The sequence below is a fragment of the Castor canadensis genome, chromosome 11 (genome assembly GCF_047511655.1).
Source record: "Castor canadensis chromosome 11, mCasCan1.hap1v2, whole genome shotgun sequence".
Taxonomy (NCBI): domain Eukaryota; kingdom Metazoa; phylum Chordata; class Mammalia; order Rodentia; family Castoridae; genus Castor; species Castor canadensis.
In genome coordinates this window covers 59,617,775-59,641,493 of record NC_133396.1, presented here as the reverse complement: position 1 = coordinate 59,641,493, position 23,719 = coordinate 59,617,775, and the positions used below count along the sequence as shown (strand labels likewise).

General features: G+C 54.9%; 2 protein-coding genes across 8 annotated transcripts; both read right to left on the bottom strand.

Moving 5' to 3' along the window:
- Nucleotides 1-36: 36 nt before the first annotated feature.
- On the bottom strand, nucleotides 37-15,739 carry Per1 (period circadian regulator 1). 7 transcript variants are annotated; one of them, XM_074046919.1, is made up of 24 exons: nucleotides 15,586-15,632; nucleotides 15,268-15,360; nucleotides 9,770-10,188; nucleotides 9,561-9,659; nucleotides 9,312-9,466; nucleotides 9,108-9,229; nucleotides 8,815-9,016; nucleotides 8,621-8,672; nucleotides 8,346-8,488; nucleotides 7,867-7,945; nucleotides 7,680-7,786; nucleotides 7,360-7,513; nucleotides 7,149-7,257; nucleotides 6,929-7,060; nucleotides 6,559-6,664; nucleotides 6,109-6,280; nucleotides 5,889-6,019; nucleotides 5,487-5,666; nucleotides 4,601-4,843; nucleotides 3,175-3,785; nucleotides 2,505-2,721; nucleotides 2,187-2,376; nucleotides 1,746-1,896; nucleotides 38-1,381 (listed from the first exon to the last, which is right to left on the bottom strand). In XM_074046919.1, exons 3-24 carry the CDS (start codon nucleotides 10,042-10,044, stop codon nucleotides 1,070-1,072), a joined length of 3,942 nt encoding a protein of 1,313 aa, XP_073903020.1. In that variant the 5' UTR covers nucleotides 10,045-10,188; nucleotides 15,268-15,360; nucleotides 15,586-15,632; the 3' UTR covers nucleotides 38-1,069. The 7 variants fall into 7 exon arrangements, with proteins under 7 accessions (XP_073903016.1, XP_073903020.1, XP_073903017.1 ...); XM_074046916.1 differs by lacking the exon at nucleotides 15,268-15,360 and having other exon boundaries at nucleotides 15,586-15,739; XM_074046914.1 differs by lacking the exons at nucleotides 15,268-15,360; nucleotides 15,586-15,632 and adding an exon at nucleotides 11,737-15,261.
- Nucleotides 15,740-17,511: 1,772 nt separating this feature from the next.
- On the bottom strand, nucleotides 17,512-21,400 carry Vamp2 (vesicle associated membrane protein 2). Its single transcript, XM_020175549.2, has 5 exons — nucleotides 21,256-21,400; nucleotides 20,624-20,744; nucleotides 19,913-20,071; nucleotides 19,770-19,821; nucleotides 17,512-19,169 (listed from the first exon to the last, which is right to left on the bottom strand). Coding segments are annotated over exons 1-5 (351 nt in total). The 5' UTR covers nucleotides 21,258-21,400; the 3' UTR covers nucleotides 17,512-19,152.
- Nucleotides 21,401-23,719: the final 2,319 nt, after the last annotated feature.

Sequence of the window (23,719 nt, the reverse complement as noted above, 5' to 3'; positions counted from 1 at the left end):
CCTGCGAATGAACGACCATTCCCAAAAGCTGGGGCGGATCTTCAACGGTTCAGCCCTCCCCCAGTTCCTTTTTATCCTTTCAGATACTGAGCCAAAAAATCCACACTTCATTCCTCCCTTCTTCAACACCTCTGGGGGCTAACTCGACCGTGAATGGGTGCAGGACTTGGTGTGCCTTAATTATGAACCTTAAAAAGCAGCTAACTACCATCTTACATCAGGACGCCGCGGGGCTGAGCGGGCTTCCACCTGCCAGTCACCTGCCCATGACTAGAGCTTGCTCTCCTTTCTTGGATAAACCTAGCTCAGGTAAGGGTAGAGGTGTGAGTAGAGTCTGAATTAAAGGAATTTTTAGGAAACTCAGCAAGGCAGACCCCTTGGCTGGAAAGAACGTAGAGAGGAGCGGAATGGGGTTCCTCAGGCACAGAACTGCCCACTTGCACTATGATCTTCTTGGAAGATGGGACACTCCTCCCCTTCACCCAGACCCCAAGCTTCATTCCACAAAGTCCAGATGTTTTTTTTTTTTCTTTTTGTATTAAAAAAGAACAGACACAATATCAAAAACACAAATGCCACTGGTAGAGGGTAGAGCTGAGAACGCCTGGGTCCCACCTGAGGGGCAGCACCAGGGACTCCATGGTCCACCAACCTCCCCCACCTGGAGCAGCTAGGGGTTCAAACCCCTGGGTCCTGCTTGGGCCCCAGGCTCCCCTCCTCTCATCTGGGGAGAAGGCCAGGAGAGCAAGCTGTCTCCCCCAATAAATAAGTGCAGCCCCAACCTTCAGACTGGGACTCAGGCTCAGCTGGGATTTAGAAAGACCACTTCAGCAGTCTTATCCAGAGAAGGAAAGTACTCCTCACCAGAGTGGGAGATGACAATCCTCCAGGCTGGGCTGAAAGCTTCCCCCCCACCCTCTGTTCCCTAAGAGGCTAGATGTAGCCCCTGGATCCTGGGCTGGTGATGGGGGTCCTGCCCCCTACAGTGAGAGAAGCTGGGGCAGTTTCCTATTGGTTGGTCCAGCCACATCTGAGTTCTACCAAGTGCAACATGGGAGAAGGAAGCCTTTCATGAACTGTCGGAAATGGCCCTAAAATGAACTCTAGCTGGTGCCATTTCTGTGGCAGGTAAGGCTGGACTGGATGAGCTCCCACCTTGTTCCTCCTCTTCCATGGCAGAGTCCTGAGAACTGGATCCCTTAGCCCCAACTTGGGCCTGGGCTTCCTCACTACCCTCACCCTCACGGGCACCACTGCCACCACCACCACCCTCGCCTCCACCCTCTTCCATGGGCTCCAGCCCCAGTCCATCCAGCTCCGAGAAGAGTGGGTCATCAGAGTGGCCAGGGTCTTGGGTGCTGCTACCACAGTCCACACAGGCCTTGGAGGAAGAATGGGTAAGTGAGTTAGGCAAGGTCCTCACTAGGAATCTGCTAGCCCAGCTTCAAACCCCACCTCAAACCCAATGGTGATTCCCAAGAAACTAATACACACAGATGCACCCGGGGTCCAACAAGGTTGGAAAATGTACATACCCTCTATCCAGACCCAGCTATGTAACAATCACAATGTCTGTTCCCATAGGATGGGCTCAAAAAACTTCTACAAAAACTCATGTGGCTTACTACTGCCCAAGTAAACTTAGTGGGATTAGCATCCTTCAAGAATGAATGATCCAAGAACACAGAGCAGTCTTTAACCTCTATTCCTTGAACTTAAAACTCATTTTCCCCCTCTCTTCTCACCATCACATCAAGAGCCCGAGGCAGCTGGCCCTTCCGGACCCAGGAGTGCACGGCACCCAGCTCCCGTCGCTGGTCCTCTGAGAACCTAGGCTGCTGTTTCTGCATGGCCCGGAGCCGCTCCCGGTCCTGCTTCAGCACAGAAGCCATGTCCCTGTGTAAGGAAGGCAGAGGCTTAGCCCCAAAGACAGGACCTGTGGGTGAGGGTCCTTCCTCACCACTGCCTTCTGCTCCCCTGAACCTGGAGACATCCAAGACCAGGACACCTGCTCTCATCCTGGGAGAAACTACTGATAGGGCTCTCAGGGGCAGGGGTAGGATAGGCACCTCCAGGTCAGAGCCAGCTCCCCATTAGCCAGCTGCCCTAACCCTGTTAGGGTAGTGAAGGTAGGGTGGCGTTCCTACTACTCTGAAAGCAAGGCAGAGGCTTCTGAAATTGCTCACCTGGAGGGCACTTGGTAGGTCATCATGACACGCTGGTCAGCATTGGCCATAAGCAGCCAGATGGGATCCTGGAGCACATACTTAATGACCTGGTCTCCGGGTTCAGGTCTGGCCTGAGCAGCCGCAGCCTCAGCCTCTGAAGAATCAATGCTGCCGAAGTACTTGCTTGTGTGGCTGCTCTGACTGCTGCCTGTGAAGTTAGAGGCAGGCCAATGGAGTCAGGCTGACTGCCAGACCACTCTCAAAGGCCTTATGTCCAGGCCTTTAGTGACTAAAGCCAAGATGGGACCTGGCTTCCCAACTTCCCATCCATCCTACCCTGAGAGAGGCTGGAGGGTGGGCACTCACGAGTGATGCTAGCTGAGGTGCTGCCCCCCTCGTGGGAGCCTGACCCAGACCCTGAGCCCAAGCCAGAACCCAGGGAGCCTGAGGCTGCAGAGCCTGTGCCAGAGCGTGAATCCTCTTGCAGCAGCAGCTCCAGCAGGTCACTGGAGCCAGAAAGTGCATCCTGATTGGAGGACTCAGTTACCTCCACCTGGAGGAGGGGGAGTGGAGGGGGACAGGTAGGGGTTAAGGAGTCAGCACCCAGCTTCCCTTCAACTGCTTCTGCTGGGGGGGGGCAGGGGAGGCACACCCAACCCAAGAGGTCTCTGCTCCCGACTCTATGACATGGGACCAAGCTGAGAGTGGAGAGAGCTGACAAGTAGGGATGTGATGCCGGACCCTTTCCAAGTGGCAGACGCACTCTCAGAAGTTAGTTACTGGGATGTCCTCTACACCTGTCAGACAGGATGGTCCCTTCACAGAGGAGGCAGCCGATTTCTGCCTCACTTAGAAATTCAGCTGGGGTCCCCCACCCATGACAACATCTCCAAGAAGCTGAGACACCAGCCCAGGAGACACCAGTGGAGAAGTGGCACTGGGAGAAAGAGGGGCAGGGGCTGAGGACTGAGGAACTGGCAGGGGGCCACAGGGGATCAGTGCTCACCAGTCTGGCCTCTGGCTCAGTGGCTTCCTCACTGGGAAGCGGGGGCCCAGCACTGCTCCCAGGGCCCCCTGCAGCAGCAGCCCCTTCCGTGCGTGGGGGCTCCTCAAGCTGCAGCAGATTGAGCTGGAGTGGGGAGCTGCATCGCGAGTTGAATAGTGGGGAGTCTGGACGGTGTGGGGGACTGGGGGGCAGTGGGGGCAGGGATGGGGAAGGCGAGTGGGAAGCAGGGGTGGGAGGTCCCTCAGCGGGGGCCTGGGGTACCCCATAGGGATAGCTAGATGGGGTAGGGAATAGATAGTTTGGGAGCACCAAGGCCACCATTGGCGTCACCAGTGGGGAAGGAAAAGCAGTAGGGGGCACAGATGTTGGGGCAGAGGGAAGAGGCTGGGGGCCTCCTCGAGGAGAGAACACTGGAAGTGGGTAGGGTTGGACCACCGCCGGGAAGGGGGCAGTGGATGGTGGTGGGGACCAGGGTACAGAGGGTGGCATAGGTGAGGGGTGGGAGACATAGCAGGGAGCTTCTGCGCGGGGGGCCTGGTGGTGGCGTGATCTCTTGGCTTTGGATCGGCAATGGTGTCGGCGGCCAGGGGGTGCCGGGCTATGGTGGCAGCCTGTGGGAAGAGACTAGGGTTAGCAAGGGCCTCAGCCTGGGGGTTAGTGCTCCTGCCACCCCCACTGCCCTGACACTCTGACAGGGGAGGGCAGGCAAGGGCCCCAGAGAGAGCTTCCCAGCCTGCACAGAACAGAGGGACTCAGGAGGTGGGAACACTTTCAGAGAAGAATCACAGGAGCCAGGGACAGGGGGTTTATTGAAAAAGGAGCCAGAGAAAGGTTACATGAGGGTCAAGCTGGGGATGTACAAAAGACAGAGGCACGCTGGTAGATAGGAGGCAGCAGAGTGGGTCCATAGATGAAGGAGCAGGTAGCTTCAGTCCCTCTGCCAAAATCCTGCAGATGCTGCCAGCCTGGGTATTCCTGTTGCCAGTCGAGGCCATGCTCTGCCTAGCTTGCAACCAAGTGAAAGGGTGGGCAGGAAAGCCCAGGCCTGAGTCCTGAGTCCTGCAGCTGTCTGCACAGGGTCTCCCTCAGGCACTTAGAGGAGCTGCCTTCCATTCACCCTTGAAGCTCAGAGTTCTAGGTGGGCATGCCTCCTGCCCCTGCCCCCAAGCTAGTCCTGAAGTAGCTTACCTGGAAGAGAGCACCTCCACCCACCTGTCTGTGCCAACCCCCCATGCTGCCCTCTTCTGACTGCAGCCCAGAACTAGTGGGGAGAGGCTAGCAAGAGCCCTGCCCCTAGGCATGTCCTTGGTGGTAAAAGCAGCACAAGCCTGGGTTCCAGCACAGGAACATCTCCCTCAGAACTCATTCCCTGAGATTCGGCCCTAAACTAGGCAAAAGGCAGCTCGAGGAAGCCCCAGGTGGCTACCTCGCTCGCCAGGGGTTGAGGGAGCCACGGTAGAACTGTGAAGTCCACGCAGCCTGCCAAGGTCTCGAAATCGGCTGAGGAAGGCTTGTTCTTCCTTCTGTGTGTGCAGGGACAGCACAGCCTTGGTCAGGCCCACTGGACGGTAGGCATCTGGGACTGGGTCAGGGGCCACTGTGGGGCTAGGAGCTGGGCTGGGGGCTGGGCCTGGGGCTAGGCCAGGCAGGTCCTCCATCATGATGATGTCTGAGGAAGGTGAAACAGAGGAAAGGTCATCAGAATCATCTCTGGGGTCAACAAATCCACACCACACCCTCCATGTCCAACAGCCTAACCAACCCTGGCCTCTCACCCCCAGCCAAGTTTGAGCCCCCTTATGCGTCTCCAGGTCACCTCCCTGCCAAGCAGCTGGCCCTGGACCCTCCTTTCCATGCAAAACTGTCCAAGAAGAAAGAGGACACTCAGTCCCCTCCAGTGGCCACTACCCTGCCAGGAACCTCCAAGGAGGATACCTTCACAAGACTCTTTGCAAGGCAAGCCCAACCCTTGCTCTTTCTTTATACATTTTTTTGATACCAGTACCCAAAGACCCTTTTAAGAGTCTTTACCATCCCCTTGCTTCTGACCCTCGGTGTTGGGGTTGAACCCCCTACACTTCAAACTTTGTTTCAAATGACAGTAAGAATTTAAGAAGCAAAATGGCGAAGGGAGCAAGTCCCTTCAGAGGCTGGCAGGGTAGAGAGTCAGGGAGCAGCAGGAGCCCCAAGCTAAGAGGGAGGCCTCCTCTCCACTGGGTGCTAGAAGGGGAAGGCAAAGAAAGGAAGGAGGGAGCTCTGGCTGGAGGACCAAGTGGGGCCCGGGTACTGCCCACCTCACTCCATGCCCATACCCGACTCCGGGGGCTTCTTGTCTCCTACATGGACGATGGTGGAGCTGAAGCTACACTGACTGGTGACAGACACCACACTCTCTGCCTTATTGGCCAGGGTGAGCGGGCTCAGGGTGCCTCCCACCACTGGCTCCTTCCGAGGAGTGGCCCCCTCCCCAGACAGCACTGCTGACGATGGATCTGTGCGGAGAGATGGTACCGTTACCACCCCCACCCCAGTGGGAGGCCATGAAAGGGAATCCCAGGAAGGAGGGGGAGGGACTGACTATAGGGAGGAGTCTGGAGATCAGGAAGCAGGGAAGGAGGGCAGGCCGGAGCAAGGTGAGGGCTCCCAAGGCAGAAGTATAGAGACCCAGGGCCACCAGGACAGGGCAGTGGGAACCAGGCATGAGCTGTCTTTACCTTTCTTGGCCCCCACAGGAACTGGACCTGTCCTCTGCTTGTCATCATCAGAGGCTGAGGAGGTGGTGTAGGAGGAGGAGGAGGCACATTTACGCTTGGTTGTGCTGGGGATGTTGCAGCTCTCCAGGTACCTGGAAATGAATGGAGCAGAGGGCATAAGGGCAGGGCCTAGGATGGGGCAGAGGCAGGGCCAGGGCAGAAAATACCAGGCAGGCCTTACCTGAGGATGCTGTCCAGGCAGTTGATCTGCTGGTAGGAACAGCTGGAGGTTTCTTTCCTCTCGGCCTCCTCAGGTGCTAAGGCTAGAGAGGCCTGGATTGGAGCAGAGGCTGCCTCCAGCTCTAAATTTGGGGACTGGCAAGGAAGGGCCTTGGCCTTGAACGTGCCTGTAGCTGGGGCAAGGAGGAAAAAAGTTAAATAGGCCAAGGCACTGGTGGCTCACATCTATAGTCTTAGCTACTCAGGAGGCAGAGATCAGGAAGATCACAGTTTGAAGCCAGCTTGGACAAATAGTTTGTGAGACCCTATCTTGAAAAAACCATTCACAAAAAAGGGCTGGTGGAGTGGCTCAAGGTGTAGGCCCCGAGTTCAAGCCCCAGTACCACAAAAAAAAAAAAAAAAAAAAAATTAAATGAGTTGGGGCTGAAGGTCCAGGACATCACCCACTCACCAGGGAGGCGGGACCGAGGCAGAGGCCTGGCTCGGGACTCAATGAAAAGCTGCTGCCCCTGGTGCTTCACCAGATGGACATCCTTACAGATCTGCTGGAAAGTCACCTGCAGGACACAGAAGAACAATGGGCAGCACTGGGGCACCTGGCCAGTGCCTGGGGATATAGGCACAATAAAATAAACACCAGTAAGGAGACCTGAAAGCATGGATGAAAAGAAGACAAGAAGGAAAAGGCAGGGAGAAAAGGGAAGGGGGGGGGAGTGGGGGGGGTGAGGGGGGGGTAAGGCAAAGCTCTGGGGTAGCCCATGCTGATTCCCAGAAGATGAGATCCGGCAACGAGAGGGATGAAGTGGGAGAGGGTCACTCACGGGAGCAGGAGGCCCAGGCCCTTCAGCATCGCCCCCATTGCTATCACTGGAAGAGCCAGGGCTGTGAAGAGGGCCTGGGGATGTCACAGCACCAACTCCACAGATTCCCGTAAGACTGGAGCTGTGCACAGGCTGCATGCGATAGAGGCACGGGTTAGCTGTCTCTAGCCTGCTTTCCACAATTTCTTCTCCTCCCAAACCCCTCCCCCTCAACTCTCACCTGCAATAGCAACCGATGGATCTGCTCTGATAGCTCCTGGATATCAGAGTCCAGGGACAGAGGTGGGCTGGGGGCTGGGGGAGTGAACACGTCCTCATTTAGGGGTGCACTGCAGGGTGGAGAACAGTGCGTGAGTCCAGCCCCATCCCCAGTCTTGCCCCTTCCCACACTGCCCCATTCTCAATGCCAGCAAGAGGCACAACCGACTTACGTGCGTACTTTGTGGCGACCCAACACGAAAGCCACTTTTCGGCTCCAGGGGTGCACGAAACCTGCCCAGCTGGTGTCCATAGTGACGTACTCCCCATTACGTGCACAAAAACGGATAGGGGAGTGGTCAAAGGGCTGGCCTGCCAGCTGCAGGACTGATAAGAACAGGAAAAGAGGCAAGGGTCAGCAGGAAGGAGAGATGTGTAAGGTGGCAGGCCACCCATGGAGATCCCAAACATCAAGCCACCAAAAGACAGCACCATAGGGCACCTAAGAAGCCCCAAGGAGAGCTGGAAGGAGAGTGGGATGAGGGGAACTCACTTTTCTTATGGATGGCCAACATGAGGGGTCTATCCTCAGGATGTAGAAACAGCAGCACTGGGGCCCCCAGGAGGTCCTGGGGCAGGTAGCCCAGCAGTGGAGCAGCCCTGACAAGGAAGGGGGTATCAGGATGACCATGGCCTCACTCAATCCTAGCCATCCCCTTTCCTTCAGGTCCTGACCTCACCTTTCATCCACGTCCTGGAAGAGGCAGCTGGGTGTGTGCCTTGTGGTAAAGATCCTCTTGTCAGGGGGAATCCGGGGAGCTACAGCACAAAACATGGGGCTATTGGGTTTCATCCAGAATAGTCCAGCTCTTCAGCCCTACTTTCCGCCTGGGGCCCAGGCTGCCTGGCAGTCTTCCTCCCAGTTCAGCCCTGGCCTCTATAGTCCATAAAAGAGATCTAGGCCATTCCTGTGCCTCATACCAGGAACAACACTGAGAATCACCAAAGCATTCTTCTTTGCACTACCCCAACTCAAGATTCTTATCCAACCCTGACTCCAAAACAGGTTTGAAACCTCATCCTTATAATTCCTTCTTCTGTTCCAAATACTGTAAGGACCTGGCTGGTGCCTTCCAGACTCACATCCTGCACCTCACCACCAGTCTTGAGGAAAGTCCTTCCTCTCCCCACCCCCCAGGCCAGCTCCTGGCCCACCCACCTTCATAACCAGAGTGGATGCGCTCTGCAATGAGCAGGCAGCATGGTTGTGAAGGAGCCCCATCTGTGACCCGGATCTTGGTCACATACGGAGTTAAGCGGAATGGCTGGTACCGAGGCCCTGGATCCCGGTCAGGACCTCCTCTAGCAAGGGAGAGAAGAGTATTAGGGATGTTCAGTGGAAACCACACCCCTGGCCTCAAGGTCATGGCCCACCCAGCAAAGACAGAAAAGAGGGAACAGAAGGGAGAGATCTATTCCTGCTTGGTCACCTACCTGATACGGCAGAATACAGACTTCTCCTGTGTGAAGTCCTTGGCACCTGAACCTGGCAACAGATGAGAGAGGCAGTGAGCTCAGTCCTCTGCCCCTTCCTGGGCTGAGAAGAGCCTAGCAAGGGAAAACTTGTCCCTCACAGCAGGAATTTACTGGGGCTGCTCTCCCTCCCCAAAAGCACATGGGCACTTCACCTGCAGAAGCCCCAGTGCCCCAGGTGGGCAGACGAGATGGGGCAGTGGAGCCATAGAAGACACCCACATCCTGGGGAGCCAGGAGCTCTGAGAAGCGAGCACCACGAAACACATCGCGCTTGCAACGCAGCAGGACTCCTGCCTGCTCCGAAATGTAGACAATTCGGCCTGTCAGGAAGGAGACAGCCACGGAGAAGGTATCCTAGGAAGAGGACAAGAACAAGAGCAGGTTCAGGAGCTACAGCAGTGGGGATGAGGGTGTGCTGGGGTGCAGGGGCCAGGCTGCAGCAAACCTGGTTGCGAAGCGTGTACTCAGATGTGATGTGCTCCAGCTCCTCCAGGGTATATGTGGACATATCCATGGCGCAAGGCTCACCTTCCTCCAGGCTCCACTGCTGGTAGTATTCCTGGTTGGCTGCAAGGTAAGGTTTAGTAAGAAGACAGATCTCCCACAATACCCCAGGCCCTGGCCACTCCTTTCAGGAAGCACCACTTACCCTGCACCTGTTTGACACAGGCCAGTGCATACTGTAGGGTGGCCAGGGTCCCAGAGCGGCCCTTCCCTCGACGTTCTGGCGGCAGTCGAAGCTTGAGCTCCCGAAGTGCCGTCATGAGTTCCTTCTGGGTCCTTGCCCGGGCTGACTGTTCACTGCTGCAAGGCCCACAAGGAAGGAAAAGGTAGAGACATTAACTCCAGAGTGTGGTCCAGACCCCTAGACCTCTCCCCAAACCCTCACCCCATGTACCTGCAGCCACTGGTAGAAGGGTTGTCCTGCTCTGAGCTGGCACTCAGGAGGCTATAGGCAATGGAACTGCTAGGTGGGGATGGGCTCTGAGAGTTTGTGCTAGGAAAGAAGCAAGAGCCCAAGATAAGGGACAGGTGACCAGCAACATAAGTGAGCTTGTGCTTGCTCACACCATCACTTCCAGACCCTGCATCACACAACATACACACCTCTTGCTGCTCTCAGTGGTCTCCAGCAGGGCTGAATCCTTGCCGTTTCCCGAGGAGGAGCTATGTGAGCTCCGCTGAGATGCCCCCCTGGATTCATGCCCATTGGACTCATTGCCACTTGAGCCATTGCTGTTGGCATCAGTGTCATCAGCCAGGTTGGGGCCTGGGCAAGGCCGATGCTGTGGGGGCCCAGGAGATGGGACTCCTCCAGGACAAAAGGATTCCTCAGGCCTAGGATGTCCTCCCCCATCAGCCCCTTCTAAGGGACCGCTCATGTCTGGGCCATGGGGAGGAGGACAAGAGAACAGGGAAGGTGGAGAGGCCACCTCGGATGCACAAGGGGGGCCTTGAGGCCTGGATGAGGGAGTAAGGTGGGAGGTCCGTCTTTGAGAGTTGAGAAGTTGGGTCACAGTCAACACCTGAAGGGGGAGACCAGGAAAGAGGACTTAGAGTAAAATCTGGGCTGTTAACCCCACAGCACCTGCGGGCTTCACCCAAACTCTCCCCTGCTTGCCCCATGCTCCTGGGACCTAGGCCTGGATCCTGTCATAGGAAGCCAAGATACACTGTTTCCCGTCCCCGTAGGGTTGCGGTAGATGGCAAGGGGGACTCTCTGGGACTTCTCTCCGCAACCCCTGCCAGCGTGGCGTGGGTAAATGGAGCCTGAACAGTCGACTAGAACTATAACTGTGGGCCAAAGCTTGTGGAGGGTTCCCATTCGCAAGTTTCTTATGAAGCCCCCACTTGTCCTGGGACTCCAAAGCAATGGAGCAAGGGGTGTGAACCCATCGCCTCCTATATTTAGGCTTCCGGGCTAATTTTATCCGGGGGCGGCACCACCCCCCGCTGCACATGCGCGCCGACGTGCGCGGCCCCCAGCACGCGCTTCCGCCGCCGCTGCGGTCGCCAGGGAAACCGACGTCAGCCGCTGAGCTCAGCGGTTGCTGGAGGGACCACAAGAGCTGGGGCGGGAGGGGAGGCGCGACCCCTCCCCCATTTCACCACGGAAGTGGGGGAACGACCCACCGCCACACTGGTGGGCCTGGCTGGGGGTTGCCAACCCCTAGCATATCCCCAGGCCCTGGCGGCCGTGTGGCCGAATGAAGAGGGCCGACTGTAGGGATTTCAAGGGCTAGTCCTGATCTCCCCAGGTCGAAACACAACCGCCTCCGCCCTCCGCGCAAACGTCCCTTTTCCTGGCTCTCTCCGGGACCCAGTCATTCTGGTCAATACCACACAACCTTCCTTTCTGTGGCTCCAAGTCCCCCTCCCGACCACCAGAACTGAAGCCGGTAACTGCCACAGTCAAAGACCCAGGAATTCTCTCTTCTCAATCCCCTACTTTTCTAGCCACCCTCTTCCCCCCTCCCGCATCCGAAGCTTTGAGCAAGGGACGCACAACAGCCAGCAGATAGTTTTTCTCCTACTCCCTATCCAACCACACCCCCAGTCCCCAAGCATTTTCTGAGCGCCAGGAGAAAAGGCTGTGGCCAACAGCAGGAACTAGCGCCGGGAACGGGATGTTCCAGCCTGAAGAGAACTGACATCACGACCGGCGCGGGGCCAGGAATTGGAGGGGAAGGGCGGGGAGCGTCGAAAGCCTGAAGGGGTCCTGGTACCAGGGCAAACCCGAGGATCCCTCAGTGATGAGAAAGACAGTAGGAGCATGCCCGCTGAGGGTCTGTTGTGAGGCCGAGTGGGGGGGGGTGACTAGGACCGGGAGGGCTGGGACTGGGCAGCAAAGCTGGAGATAAGACGAACGAATCGAGAGTACAGACACCCGGTGCAGGGTTGCGAGAATCACCTAGGTCCCCAGAGACAGGGAGGGGGTGGACAGCGATGAAGAAGACCGTAAAATTTTTGTGCTGTCTGAGCTCCTGGACTGAAAGTGGCCAATCAAGTCCAAAGTGGCGGCAGCTCGGCTCGGGGACGGAGACCGACCCTAGGGTGGCCGTGGAGATTCCTACCTTGCCGTACGAGCGCCCTCCAGCCGCCTGCCCACAGCCGTTCCACCCCGCAACCGAGCAGAAGCTCTTCGAGGCGGAGAGGCGGGTTGCATAATGCCAGGCACTGCCCCTCATTGGCCTCCTGCCCGGGGAGCCGCAGGCCCCGCCCCCGATTGGCTGGGGATCTCTTCCCGGCGCCTGATTGGCTACGGGCACCCACTGAGGTCAGGGCTGTGTCACACACACGGGCGCACGTGGACCTGGGTGCTGGCGCTGAGCTGAAGGGTCTCATACAACGCCCAGCCAATGGACGCAGGATTCCGTGCACAGTGAATAATTAAAACAAAGTGAGGAGAGGTAACAGCCCCTCTCCGGAGAAAATACCTGGCCACGGTGGGTGCTCAAGAGATGTCTACTTAGTGAACTGACCAGCATGCAAAACGAGACATCTTAGTCTGGCCAGGGAAAAGGAACCCAGACCTCGGGAGCCCGACCAAGCTGTATGAAATGTCTGCTCCTTGACCGGAGGGGGAAAAACAAAACAAATTGGCTTGGCCTTTCCTGGGTTCTTCACAGCCTTGTCTTCATACATAGGGAAACCAACCCCTTCCTCTGTCACTTCAAATCCTAGGAGGAGGGCATTTGAGGGTAGACGTGTGGTTGGGAGGGGATTGGGTGTTGGGAAGGTGCAGATAATGGAAAGGGCAGCCAGAGCCAATGGGGGTGGTGAAGCAAAGGTCTCCAGAAAGCCTACTTGGTGACTAGTGTTTCTTCTCTCCAGAGGATGCAACCACCCAATCTTAGGGCTGCCCCAAAAGGGGAATGGTAAACCAGGACTACAAAGGGAGGAAGGGGACAACAAAAAGAAAAAGCCAGCTTGAGGCCCTTGACAGAGGTGGGGTGGCAAGGACTTCATATCCTCCATGCTTGGAAAAGAAAAAGCCAAGATTCAGGGACCCTACAGAGACCTTATCTGTCTCATTTACTTTCTCTCCAGCGCCCAGGACAGGACCTGACTGACAATGGTAGGTGATCAATAAACATATTTGTTTTTAACAAGGATAGGTATGGAGAGGAGGCCTCAGAGGTGGAGACGAGGTTACAAATTATTTTTTAAAGAAGTTAAAAGAACACTGAGTCCTAAAAAGAGAACAGGGCTTGATTTGGAGAATAAAGTGCCGGACTGAGTGCAAGAGAGCAGCAGTGACACAGCCTCTCCAACCAGGACTGTGATGAGTAGCTCCTCTCGGGGCTCCCTGGAAACGTGGGTAACAAGTGAACAGGCCCCCACACAGCTGCTGACATAATCAACTGTGGGTGCACGCCCCTCACTGTCACGTGGCCTAAGTCTTCCTTAACAATGGTATTTCCTAAGGAGGGGGAAGGGGGAAGGAGGGGGTTCTGTGGAAAAGCTGGAACACGGAGGTGTTATAAAATAACCCAGAAAAACCGAAGCAGGAAAACATAAAAAAGACACAGGAGACTGTATTCTCATCCTCCTCTCCTTGAAAATATTCCTGCTTCCTCCCCGCCCCCATGTTATGGCCCTGTCCTAATCTCATTTTTTTTTTTTTTCAGATCCTCTGCTCTGGAAACAGTTTTTCTCCCTCCCCAGATCTCCTCAGGGACTTAGGTGTGATCTCCTCTGACCCAGGCAGTCCTTGCTTGCCCACTTCCACCTCCACATCTGTCTTTTGGATAGACAAAAGGCTTTAACGCTCCAGCAGCCCCCACCTGTTCCCAAGGCCCGGTTGTCTTGTCTCAGTCCCCACAGTAACCAGGTTCTGCTGCCGTCAATGGAGGAGAGGGGGCGGGAGACAGCGGTGACGTCAAAGCGGAGGAAGGGGGCGGGGCGAGGCTGCCAGGGAATGTGGGGCAGGGAGGCTGGAGAGACCGCGGTTTGGGAGCCGGCCAGCCCCTGAGGGCGGCGGCCAGCGCACTTGGGAACATCGTGTTCTCTTGGCTGATGGCCCAGGACATGCACTCAGCCTGGGCGCCTCCCCCAGCCCAACGACAGCCGTCCTGTCCCAAAGCCAGTGATTCCTGGAGAGAGGGTTAGGAGCAAGGGGACCCACTCCCTCCGTCCCAACGCCTGGATTTCTTTTCTGGACTTGCATGCATCTGCCTGTCCTTCTGCTTGTTCCTACTTCTCCTGCCACTGGCTTTTCCCCTTTCCCAAACTGTACACAGCTGCTGGCTCAGAACCAAAGAGTCAGGGCGGGTATGTTGGAGGCCCAAGTTCTGCCAGAGAACACGCACCTTTGCTCCTTCCCAGAGGCCCCCTTCAGAGCCTGAATCTCTTGTTTCTATGACAGCAGAGTGAGGGAGGGAGGAGGGACAGGGAGGAGAATGGGCCTAGGATGAAGAAATCAAACTGGGACACAGCAAGTAGCCCAGTCTGGGGCCTGGATCCTGGAAGAAGGATAGAGGGGAGGAATTTGGACTGGTGCCTGAAGACCAGAAAAATCAGGAAGAAGGAAATGGGGAGTCATCAAAACTTGCAGAAAAACATACGAATGTGAAACTAGTTCCCAGTCACAACATTCACATAAATCACTCTGTCACTATTGTTTTGTTACCCTATAGCTATTTTTAAGCTATATTTTAAAAATGAGGATGGGGGCATGGTTCAAGTGATAGAACACTAGCCTAGGAAACACAAGGCTTTGAGCCAGTAGGGCCAAAAAGAAAATAAAGAAGCAGCCAGGCATTGGCCTAATCACTTTACATATATCAATCTTATTTAATCCCCAGAACAACCTTTGATACTATTAATCCCATTTCATGGAAGCCAGCTAAGTCTCAGAAATTACTAAACTTGCCTTAGTTATCTGCCTCATAACACTGTTCTCAGCCTCTTAAAAAAATGGAGCTCAGGGTTCAAATCTGAGCTGTAATAATGGCTTCTCATTCTGCTTCTTACCCTTTAGAAACCTGTGCGGTGTTACCCAACCTCTGAGCTGCATTCCAGCACTGGCAAACCTGGACCTCTCAAATATTCAACTGAGTTCAAGTTTGATGCCTGGAACACAGGCTTCATCCAACCCCCTTCCACTCCCCCACCTCCTTCCCGCCTTGGGCCTGTTCTGAAGACACTGTACTCCACACACACTTATGAGCATAGCCTATTTTTCCCATAGTCACAAACTCCAGTCCCCAGTCCCAGTGATTTCCTAGGAACCTTACTTTTTCACTTTTCCACCTTATCCCCAGGCCACTTTACCACAGGCCTGATTATTCGGCTCTAGAAGATGCGTGCACCACCAATCTGCACAAGCCCTTACTATATCCTCCTCCATAGAACCCAAAAACTGCTAACCCTTCTCTATTCAAGGACAGCTGAGGCCCAATTCCACCCTTTACACATGAGAAAGACACCCATAGCTGCAAAGGGTAGCACCCCTGTTCAAGTCACTATGGCAATCCTTTGGTGCCCTCCACCTGCCCTACCTGAGTTTCTCTTGCCTATTCCAGGTTCTTAAGGCACCTACTCAAACCTCAGCTACAAACTGAAACATCCCCCGCCAGCGCTCAGGGGTCCCATCTGCATACCTCCCTGGGAATAGGTGCTTCAGCTCCCTCAGATCGCCGAGAGATTCTGGTCACACACACACACACCCCGTCCGGCAATTGGGTCCCGGCACTCTAGGACGATGAGGGATCTGATGTCAGTAACTCCCATCCTAGTGCTCTAGAGCTGTTTGAGACATTTATTGTCTACAACTATCAAAAGAGCGCCCCACGGCGGCGATCACACATTTGCATGATCCCTCCCCACCCCCCATGCCATTAACACCCCTTCTGGCTGAACACATCACCCCGAACAAAACCGCGTTGACTACCCCTCATTTCTCCACCCTCTGCACTCACCGCTCGGAGTGCAAGCAGAATCCAAATTTCTTCACAACTGGGGCGTACAGAAGCTTACTTCACAGGCTCAGCCAGGCCCGCCCACCGCCTGGGCTATCACGCCCCCCAAGCTTATTGGCTTAGAGATGCCATCCCATGCCCCGCGCCTCGTGCAGTCGCCCGGCCCCGGTAAAGCATCCATTGGCAACTCCGGCCGTCATCATCTTCCCATTGGTCAGGATGACAACCGGTAGTGAGAGATCCACGTGAGTGTGGGGCCGCCCTGGTGCGTTGATTGGAAGTCTGACCGGAAGCCGCGCCCCTACCCACTCCCGAAGTTCTTATTGGCTGTAGAGACAACCCCGACCTGCCTAGAGTCTTGACACAAATGCCAATCCTGCCCCCCCCAGCATTTTCATAGGCTGAGAAGTCCGGAGAAGTAGGGGACACGTGCAGGCGCTCTCACGCGGCAACTTGTTTACCCAGAAGCTGGGGATTTTCCTTGACGACACTTACCCAAGACTGCGGAGTCTGCGCAGGCGCATCGAGCGTGACCTGAGCGCAGGCGCAAATGTGAGGCGATGGCGTAGGTGGAGACACTGTGCGGGAGACCCAGACGTGACAAGAATGCTCCTGGTGCTGGCGCTCCAGCCCTGAGTCTCTGATGATACTCAGAGCTGGAAGGAGCGTTAGGGTGAAGCAGTTATTGTATCTCAAGAGCCGTATCCTGACGATGATGGTTAGGAGGAATGCGCCTCCTGATTGTCTTCTGTAGGCCAGGTCAGGAGTTTTTTGCAAACTCTCTAAAGAGGCCGGCTCACATACTATCCACCCCCTCACAAATGGGACTGAGATTCAGAGAGATTACATAACCTATCCGAACTAACACCATAGTCAATAAGGTGTCTGGTTCTGACACCTTAAGGAGTGTCCTAAAGCCTATGGAAACCCTAAACCTAGAAAGGATTCAGGAGATGAAGCGCAAAATCTCAACGTATAGGAAGCCCTCCATAAATTACAAGATCACTTGAGCCCCTCAGAACCCCTGAATCAGAATCTCCAGGGAACGGGCCTGCAAGCACCCCCAGGGCCAGGCATGGTAGGGCACTACTGTAATCCCAGTACTCAGGAGGCTGTGGCAGGATGATGACTACTCTAGGCCAACCAAAGCTACGCAGACCCTGTCTAAAAATATAAATAAATACATAAATTTTCTGAGGAGCCCAAAGGTTTAGGAAAACCTATGTTTTCTGTATAGCTGGATCTAAGTGCTGCATCCTTGACAGGTTGGACCTCCAGATGTCAACTAAGAGCCTCTGCTCATTGTTGAAGTGCCTAGGGACAGGGATGCTGTGGTGCCACATCAGGGACCAAATGAACCTCAAGTTTAGGGTAGTGTCTAGAGTCACAAGTCATACAACACAGAGGACAACAGTACTACGCCATCTACAGCCAGCTCCATGCCATATTCAGCTGGGACTCCATCAAGTCTTTCAACAAGTATTTTATTTATTAAGACCTCTAGATGTTGGCAACATGCTACAGAGAAGAAGATACTTTACAGAAATGGCCTCTACTTCAGGCCTAGGAGGAATGACCACAAGAGCAATTGCGGACTATGCAGAAGTTAAATCTACAGGGAGAAAAGGGGAAGTGGAGTTCACCAGGTTGACATAAGGGTCCTAGTGTTACTTCCCCATTCGCAACTCCTAATGCTCCCTCTGCCCCCCAGCCATAGTCACTTTGGGAATCACACTTAAGGTTAGGGTCTCCTGTAAAGCCCAGACCCCTCCCATTATACCTGCAGATACAATACCTTACCACGGATTAAGAAAAATTCTTACTAGTTAGGGTATGGCTCAAGTAGTAGAGCACTTGCCTAACAAGCAGGAGGCCCTAAGTTCAAGGCCCAGTACCACAGGGGGAAAAGAAAACCTTACACCAATACGTGGTTACTCATTACACATTTATTGTACATTTTCACAATCTGATGTGCCACAGAATTGGGGGCATGGGGTGGGGTTAGAGGGAAGGCAGGGGACACTGGGATAATATGGGGGGGTCTAGAACACAGCACCCCCACCCCCAGCATCTCTCCTACCATTTCACAAGACAGTTTAAATCTCCCTGCTCCCCCTCCACACCAAAAACCTGGAGTGTGGGGGGAAGAAAGAGTTCAGGGGTCCCCTCCAGTGGTAGGTTAAGGGACTGCACCCTCAGACCCCTAAAACTGTGCCATTTAAAAAGACATCAGACCCTTCCTCTATCACTTCACCCAATGAGGGGCCGGCTCTCTCTCTGGGCTCAACAGCCCTGGAGAGGGGTGAGGATCTCCATCATCCAGCAAGTCCCATACACACATTGGCAGTGACTAGTACCTCCACCCTGAATACAGGGGGGCAGTCAGAGGAGTTGGGCAGTGATGGGGGTAACATCCCCCAAATTGGAGAGGAAGGTTTTCAATCCAACCTCTAGCAGGGGGGAGGCCAGAGATTTCAGGCAGGAATTGGGGGATTCTCTGCCTTGTCCCACTCCTCCCCAAGGCAGTGATGACCCATACACACATACACTGGTAGCCACCCCTCCCAAAGAGATCAGATTGTGGCCAACCCCCAACTCTCCTTGCAGGAGGAGGGGGTAGATCAGGCAGATGGGAGGGAGGGAGACCCCATGGGAATGTCAGTTGAGTGCCCCACATGAAAACTGGGGAGCGGGAATGTAGGGAGAGACCCCAAAGGGCAGAATTATTGGTCCATCATAACACACTGAAACTCCAAGACACTTACATACCAGCTGGGGGGAGGGAGAGAAGGATACAAGAGGTTTGGAAAATGGGGATAGGGGAGGCAAACTGGACTAGAGGGGCTAGGAAGGGGCAATTCTGGAGGCTAGAGCAGCCTGGTTCCCCAAAAGCCCAGGCTCCCCAATGTCGTGCAAATGAAAGTGTGACACGAGGACCAATGGGGACTACAACTCCTCAGTAAAAAACAGGTTGAGAAGAGAAAAGTGATGTAACAGAAAAGGAAACAAAAAGGGATGTCTATATGCAAATGATACGCTAACATGCTGGACACCCCCAGAAGAACTTGGGATTCTTAGGACCAAGTGGGGCCAGTCTCAGAGCCTCCCAAAGGATGCAAAGATGCACCTAGGGAGGCCTGGATGGGTGTTTTTGTTTTGGAGGGGATTGCATGGGGGAAGTAGGGGCAAGAAGGGTCAGTTAAATCCAAGGGAAGAAGAAGAGGAGAGGGACTATTGCATAGCAGATGCAAATGAAGGGACGTGAGGCTAATGAGGAAGAGAGGGAAAGGGAAGGCAGGGGAAAGAGAGAGCAAGAAGGTGATAGAAACCTCAGGAAGGGGTGTTAAGGACAACCGGAAAAATCTTCTAGTAATAAAACTACAAACAGACCAAATATATATAATATTATATATGTATAAATAACAGCTGGCTATTTACAGGGGGCACGCACACGGGGACACACACACGGATCCAGGGGAGGGGGTCTGAGAGATATGGCTGAGAGGTGGAGGAACGGCTGGGGGGAGGGGAGAGGCCCTTCTCTAGGCGGGCAGACTCCTCGGGAATTTAAGTGCTGAAGTAAACTGTGGAGAGAGAGTAAGAGAAGAAAGATGAGGGAGAGGGAAGAGAGAGAAAGAGAAAGAGAAAGAAAGCAGTGTGTCAGGCCTGGCCCTGTTCCAAGCCTCCCCGCTCCCCAGCTGGCTGGTGTCCCTTCCCCTCTTGGCCTCTGTTTCTCCATCTGTAAAACAAAGGTGCTGGACCTGTGGGTTCCAAGGTCCCTTCAGCTCCACAATATGCCCATGAGGACAAAGACCCCTAATCTTCTGGGCCTGTGAGACCACAAACTCTCAAAAAGCCGCACAGTTGACTTCCTGGTCATGTACCAAGCCCCTGGGTCTTTCTTGTCTTCTACTCCCCAATTCCAGGGCTCCCAAACTGGGTTTCTTAGGCCCAATGGAGCACTGAGGATCCACCCAGTTTTCCTGTTTCCAAAATCTTAACAGGAACTGGCCAGAACCAGGCTACACAACATGAAGGTTTTTGGCTCTAGATGAATCAGATTTGTTATTAGCACTGAAATGTGTGCTGAAGCATAAAAACTAGGTTAATGACCTTCAAAACCCAGAATCTACTTGGGAAACCTCTCCAGAAAAAGGGCCCTAGGCCACTCCTACCCCACTCACCGATGATGATGATGAGGATGATAGCGCAAATCACTCCCAAGATTATCATCATCTGGGGGTGAAAAGGAGGGTCAGTAAGGCAAACATAACACCCCCATTCACCCACCAGCTGTCCTACCCACTCCCATTTCCCTGCCCCTAACCTTGAGGTTTTTCCACCAGTATTTGCGCTTGAGCTTGGCTGCACTTGTTTCAAACTGGGAGGCCCCCGCCTGGAGTGCATCTGCACGGTCATCCAGCTCCGATAGCTTCTGGTCCCGCTCCAGGACCTTGTCCACATTCACCCTCATGATATCCACCACCTGAGGGAGGGGCCCAGGAGTCAGGGAGTGTGCCAAGGCCCACCTCAAGGAGAGCACTCCTTGAACATGTGCCCATTGTGCCATACATGGAAAATGCACCTGATACTACCAGGCTAATATGACAAGGACACACACAGAACATGCCTAGCATGGGGTGGGGAGAGGGGATGGGAGGGTGGACACGGACAGAATGGGACAGGCAAGAAGCACACGTGAGAGGTTTGCTGGTAGCCAGACATCTCAGATGTCATAACAACACCCTCTATCTGCGAGACCTCAGGCAGGCAGCCTCCATCACTAGAGCACACCTTCCCAGGGCTGGCTGGCACACCCCAAGATGGCACGACTGATTAACCCCCCCAGTGCCCTTCCAAGTGCGTGCTGACAGGGAAACAGATGGGGCATGGCATGTCTCTACCACCAAACCCACAGGTGTTAACTGTCATCATCCCTAACCCAAATGGGCCCCCACACCTGTTTGCCAACCCCAGGTTCTGCTTACTGTCTTCACCTTTGATATCTCCCCTCCCCCCAACACACACATACACTCACCTCATCCACCTGGGCCTGGGTCTGCTGCAGTCTCCTGTTACTGGTGAGGTTTGGAGGCGGTGCAGGGGGGCCACCCTCCCCGGCCGGGCCGGCAGGGGGGGCGGTGGCAGCGGTAGCAGACCTGAGAAGCAGGAACGGATTAAAACCCAGGGCTTGGAGCCTCCGGCCCTGCGGCCAGGGCTCCGCCCATCCACCTGTCCATCCATCGTCCCTCCGATTCTCCTTTTTGGGAGGACGGCCACCCGATGGGTGCACCGGACTCCCTCCGGCCCCACCGCAGATGAGCTGCGTGACCTTGAGGGAGGCCCTCTTCCCCACTCCAGGCCTCAGTTTCCCCGCACGTCAAATGAAGGCGACCTCCCAGACGCGGTCCGGGCTCAACCTGGAATGACTGACGACCGCGGTGACAGGGGCGGGGCGGGGAGGGCGGATGCTGGATCCGCTCCCTCCCGTGGCCATCGCCCGTGCGGGCCAGCCCAGGACGCGGGTTCCCTGCCACCCGCGCGCAGTCACGGGCGCCAGCCTGCCCCGGGCGCTGGGGGCACGGGCGGGACCTAAGCATTGCAGGGCCCGTTCCCAGGGCGGCGGCCAGCGCGGGACAGCGCGGTGCGGGCGACTGACGGCCAACTCACATGGCGGGGGCAGCGGGCGGAGGACTTGGCAGTAGCAGTGATGGCGGCGGCAGTGACAGCGGCTGCGGCAGCTCGCACTGGCTCCGACTGGCGCTGGCTGCCCGGGACTGGAAGATGGCGGCCGCACGTCACCCGCATCCGGGCACTGCAGGCGGGGGCGGGGCGCGGCAGGCGACTTGTCAGGAGAGGCCCGCGGGGGCGGGGCGGGGCGCGGCGGGGTTGGGGTCTTGCAAGCGGGTGCGCGGGATTGGCTCTGCCCTACCATCGACTACTGCGGATCCCCTAAACCCACCGCCTCTACACCCTGTCTGACCACAGCCATACCCAAGACTTCTGCCACCTTCCTCTTTCCGCATACCGCAGCCGGGGCCCGCACCTGCCCCCAAACCACATCCCCCCTCGTCGGTAAAACCGATAAACCAGTCCACACACCACACAGCCCAAGGTCTCACCCTGCACACTGTCCCAACATCTAGTGACCCGCCTTTAGCACCTGGAATGGGCTGGGGTGGAAAATGAGAAGGGGCCACCAGTTCAGGTGCCCGGGCAATACCAGGACCCTGCTGCTGGGGTGGATTGGAGTGATGAGAACTGGCCTCACCCCATCACCTGGCAAGTGGATGTCTGAAGGAGTCTCTGGCGGCTGAGTCGAGGGTATCAACAAATCAAATGGGTAGAGGGAGGCTGCAGGCTACAAAAGACACCCCTCCTCACAGGTGAAATTCAGACCGGGGGTACTTGGCAGGTCAAGTTCAAGCAGACCTGACTGAGGTCAAGCAAGCTAAAGACTCTAGGGAGGAAGGCACAGACTACCCCGTGGGGTTGCTTCACGCGGTGGCTGCAGGCTGGTCAAAATCTAGCTTGCCCCCGACTGGGGTAGCTACTCCTGCAGGAGAGGGTTCAATCTCCAGGCATATAACCTGGGCCAAAAGAGGACAGTAGGCAAAAGCCACACCTGCAGTATTCACGTTGTAGGCACTACTTTACATAGGGATTAGCTTCATAGGCATGACTTTGCCACTTTCCATCTTCTCTCTAAACCCCAAATATATTACATGTGTAGGCACTAAATAGATATATTTGTTAAATGGTTTGATCTGGATAACATGGTAGGAGATTATTCCAGGTGTGATTCATCCTGGACTGGTCTCCATTTAGGTTCTCTAAACAGATCCAGGAGCCCAGAGGTGGGATCAATGACCTGTCTATCTAATGGGGTGTTCAAAGAGAGCCTCAGGGATGAAGGAGGAATTTTAAGGGAGGCCCAGTGGTCCTGGAGTGAGGGGTGGGGAGTGCTCCTGACATCTCTACAAGGGAGGAGGGAAGCTAGTGGCCTTAATCTCTGAGACAAACAGGAGCTGCCATCTTCCTCCCCCCAACCAGGCTCGTCAGGGCCTGGGGGTGTGAGATCCTCCTCTACTGCAGTGCCCTACCCCCTCCTAGCAGAAGCCTAGAGACTGGCTCTGTCACCAGAGGTGTCATTTCCCAGCTGTCTGGGGGAGGTGAGCGAGTAACTGGGTGAGGGGAATCAACCCAATCTAAGATGCTCTTGGCTCCCTCCTCCTCCCAGGAGCAGCCACATTCCTGGTTCCTGTGCACTGACACAGGATGTCTGGGCTGGCTCAACCTTTGTGAAAAAGAAGAAAAAAGCCCCTTCCATGGGGGGTCTCAGATCATGTTATGAGAAGCTGGCAATTGATTTTTGGCCCTGAGTCCACTCCACTTTCTAGTCAGAGAACAAAGATATCACATTCCATACTTTTAAGTTCAAAAGCCTCAGTATCTGGATATAAAACAGAGAGGGTTGGAAGAAGACAGATGCAAACAGGTAGAGAGCCCTCACATGGCCCAACCCTTTCCTGGCTGGGGGGAACCTAGTTGCAGAACCAGGGAAGCTATTTGACATTGGCTTAAGGGTGATCCCCATTTTCCCTGGTCAAATGCAGGGGATGTGGAAGAGACAGAGCTCCAGATACATTTAGGGAGCCTAGATCATGGGGTGTGGCTTGGAAAGCTGGCACATTGGCTTTTGCCAGTGGGTCCTGAGGATAGCAACAGCAGAGCAGAAATGAGGGCACATGAGAACCATGGAGATGAGAAATACAGTTGGATTAATCTCAGAGAGAGGACTCTCCCTGTACACACATACCTCATCCCACCTAGGCTGTGATGCTGAGAAATTCCAATTTTAGATCAATGGTGGAGGCAGGCACACAGACAGTTAAGGTAGGATGACTGAGTTCACCTGGAAATGAGTAAGAGAAAATTTTCTGCAAGCAGGTAGACTGAAGACCCAAAATAGAGGGAATTGAACTATAGAAAAATAAAATATTTGTATAACTGAGATGCTGGCTTCCACATTTACCTGCTCGGGGGTGGTGGTGGCAGAATTTCTAGGTGCCACCCCTGAAGCTGTTATAGAAGACATGGGAAGGGTCTAAGGTTCATTTCTGACAAGTACCTC

Excerpts from the sequence above, each read along its gene's own strand:
- Vamp2 (XM_020175549.2), bottom strand. Across the intron at positions 20,072-20,623 it reads CCCAGGCCCAGGTGGATGAG|GTGGTGGATATCATGAGGGT; the intron begins GTGAGTGTATGT and ends CCCCTCCCTCAG. Across the intron at positions 19,822-19,912 it reads ACTGGTGGAAAAACCTCAAG|ATGATGATAATCTTGGGAGT; the intron begins GTTAGGGGCAGG and ends TTTCACCCCCAG.
- Per1 (XM_074046914.1), bottom strand. The coding sequence starts at position 11,850 with ATGAGGGGCAGTGCCTGGCATTATGCAACCCGCCTCTCCGCCTCGAAG. Across the intron at positions 10,189-11,736 it reads GAGGGCGCTCGTACGGCAAG|GTGTTGACTGTGACCCAACT; the intron begins GTAGGAATCTCC and ends CTCCCCCTTCAG. Across the intron at positions 3,786-4,600 it reads CTCAACCCCTGGCGAGCGAG|GCTGCCACCATAGCCCGGCA; the intron begins GTAGCCACCTGG and ends CTCTTCCCACAG.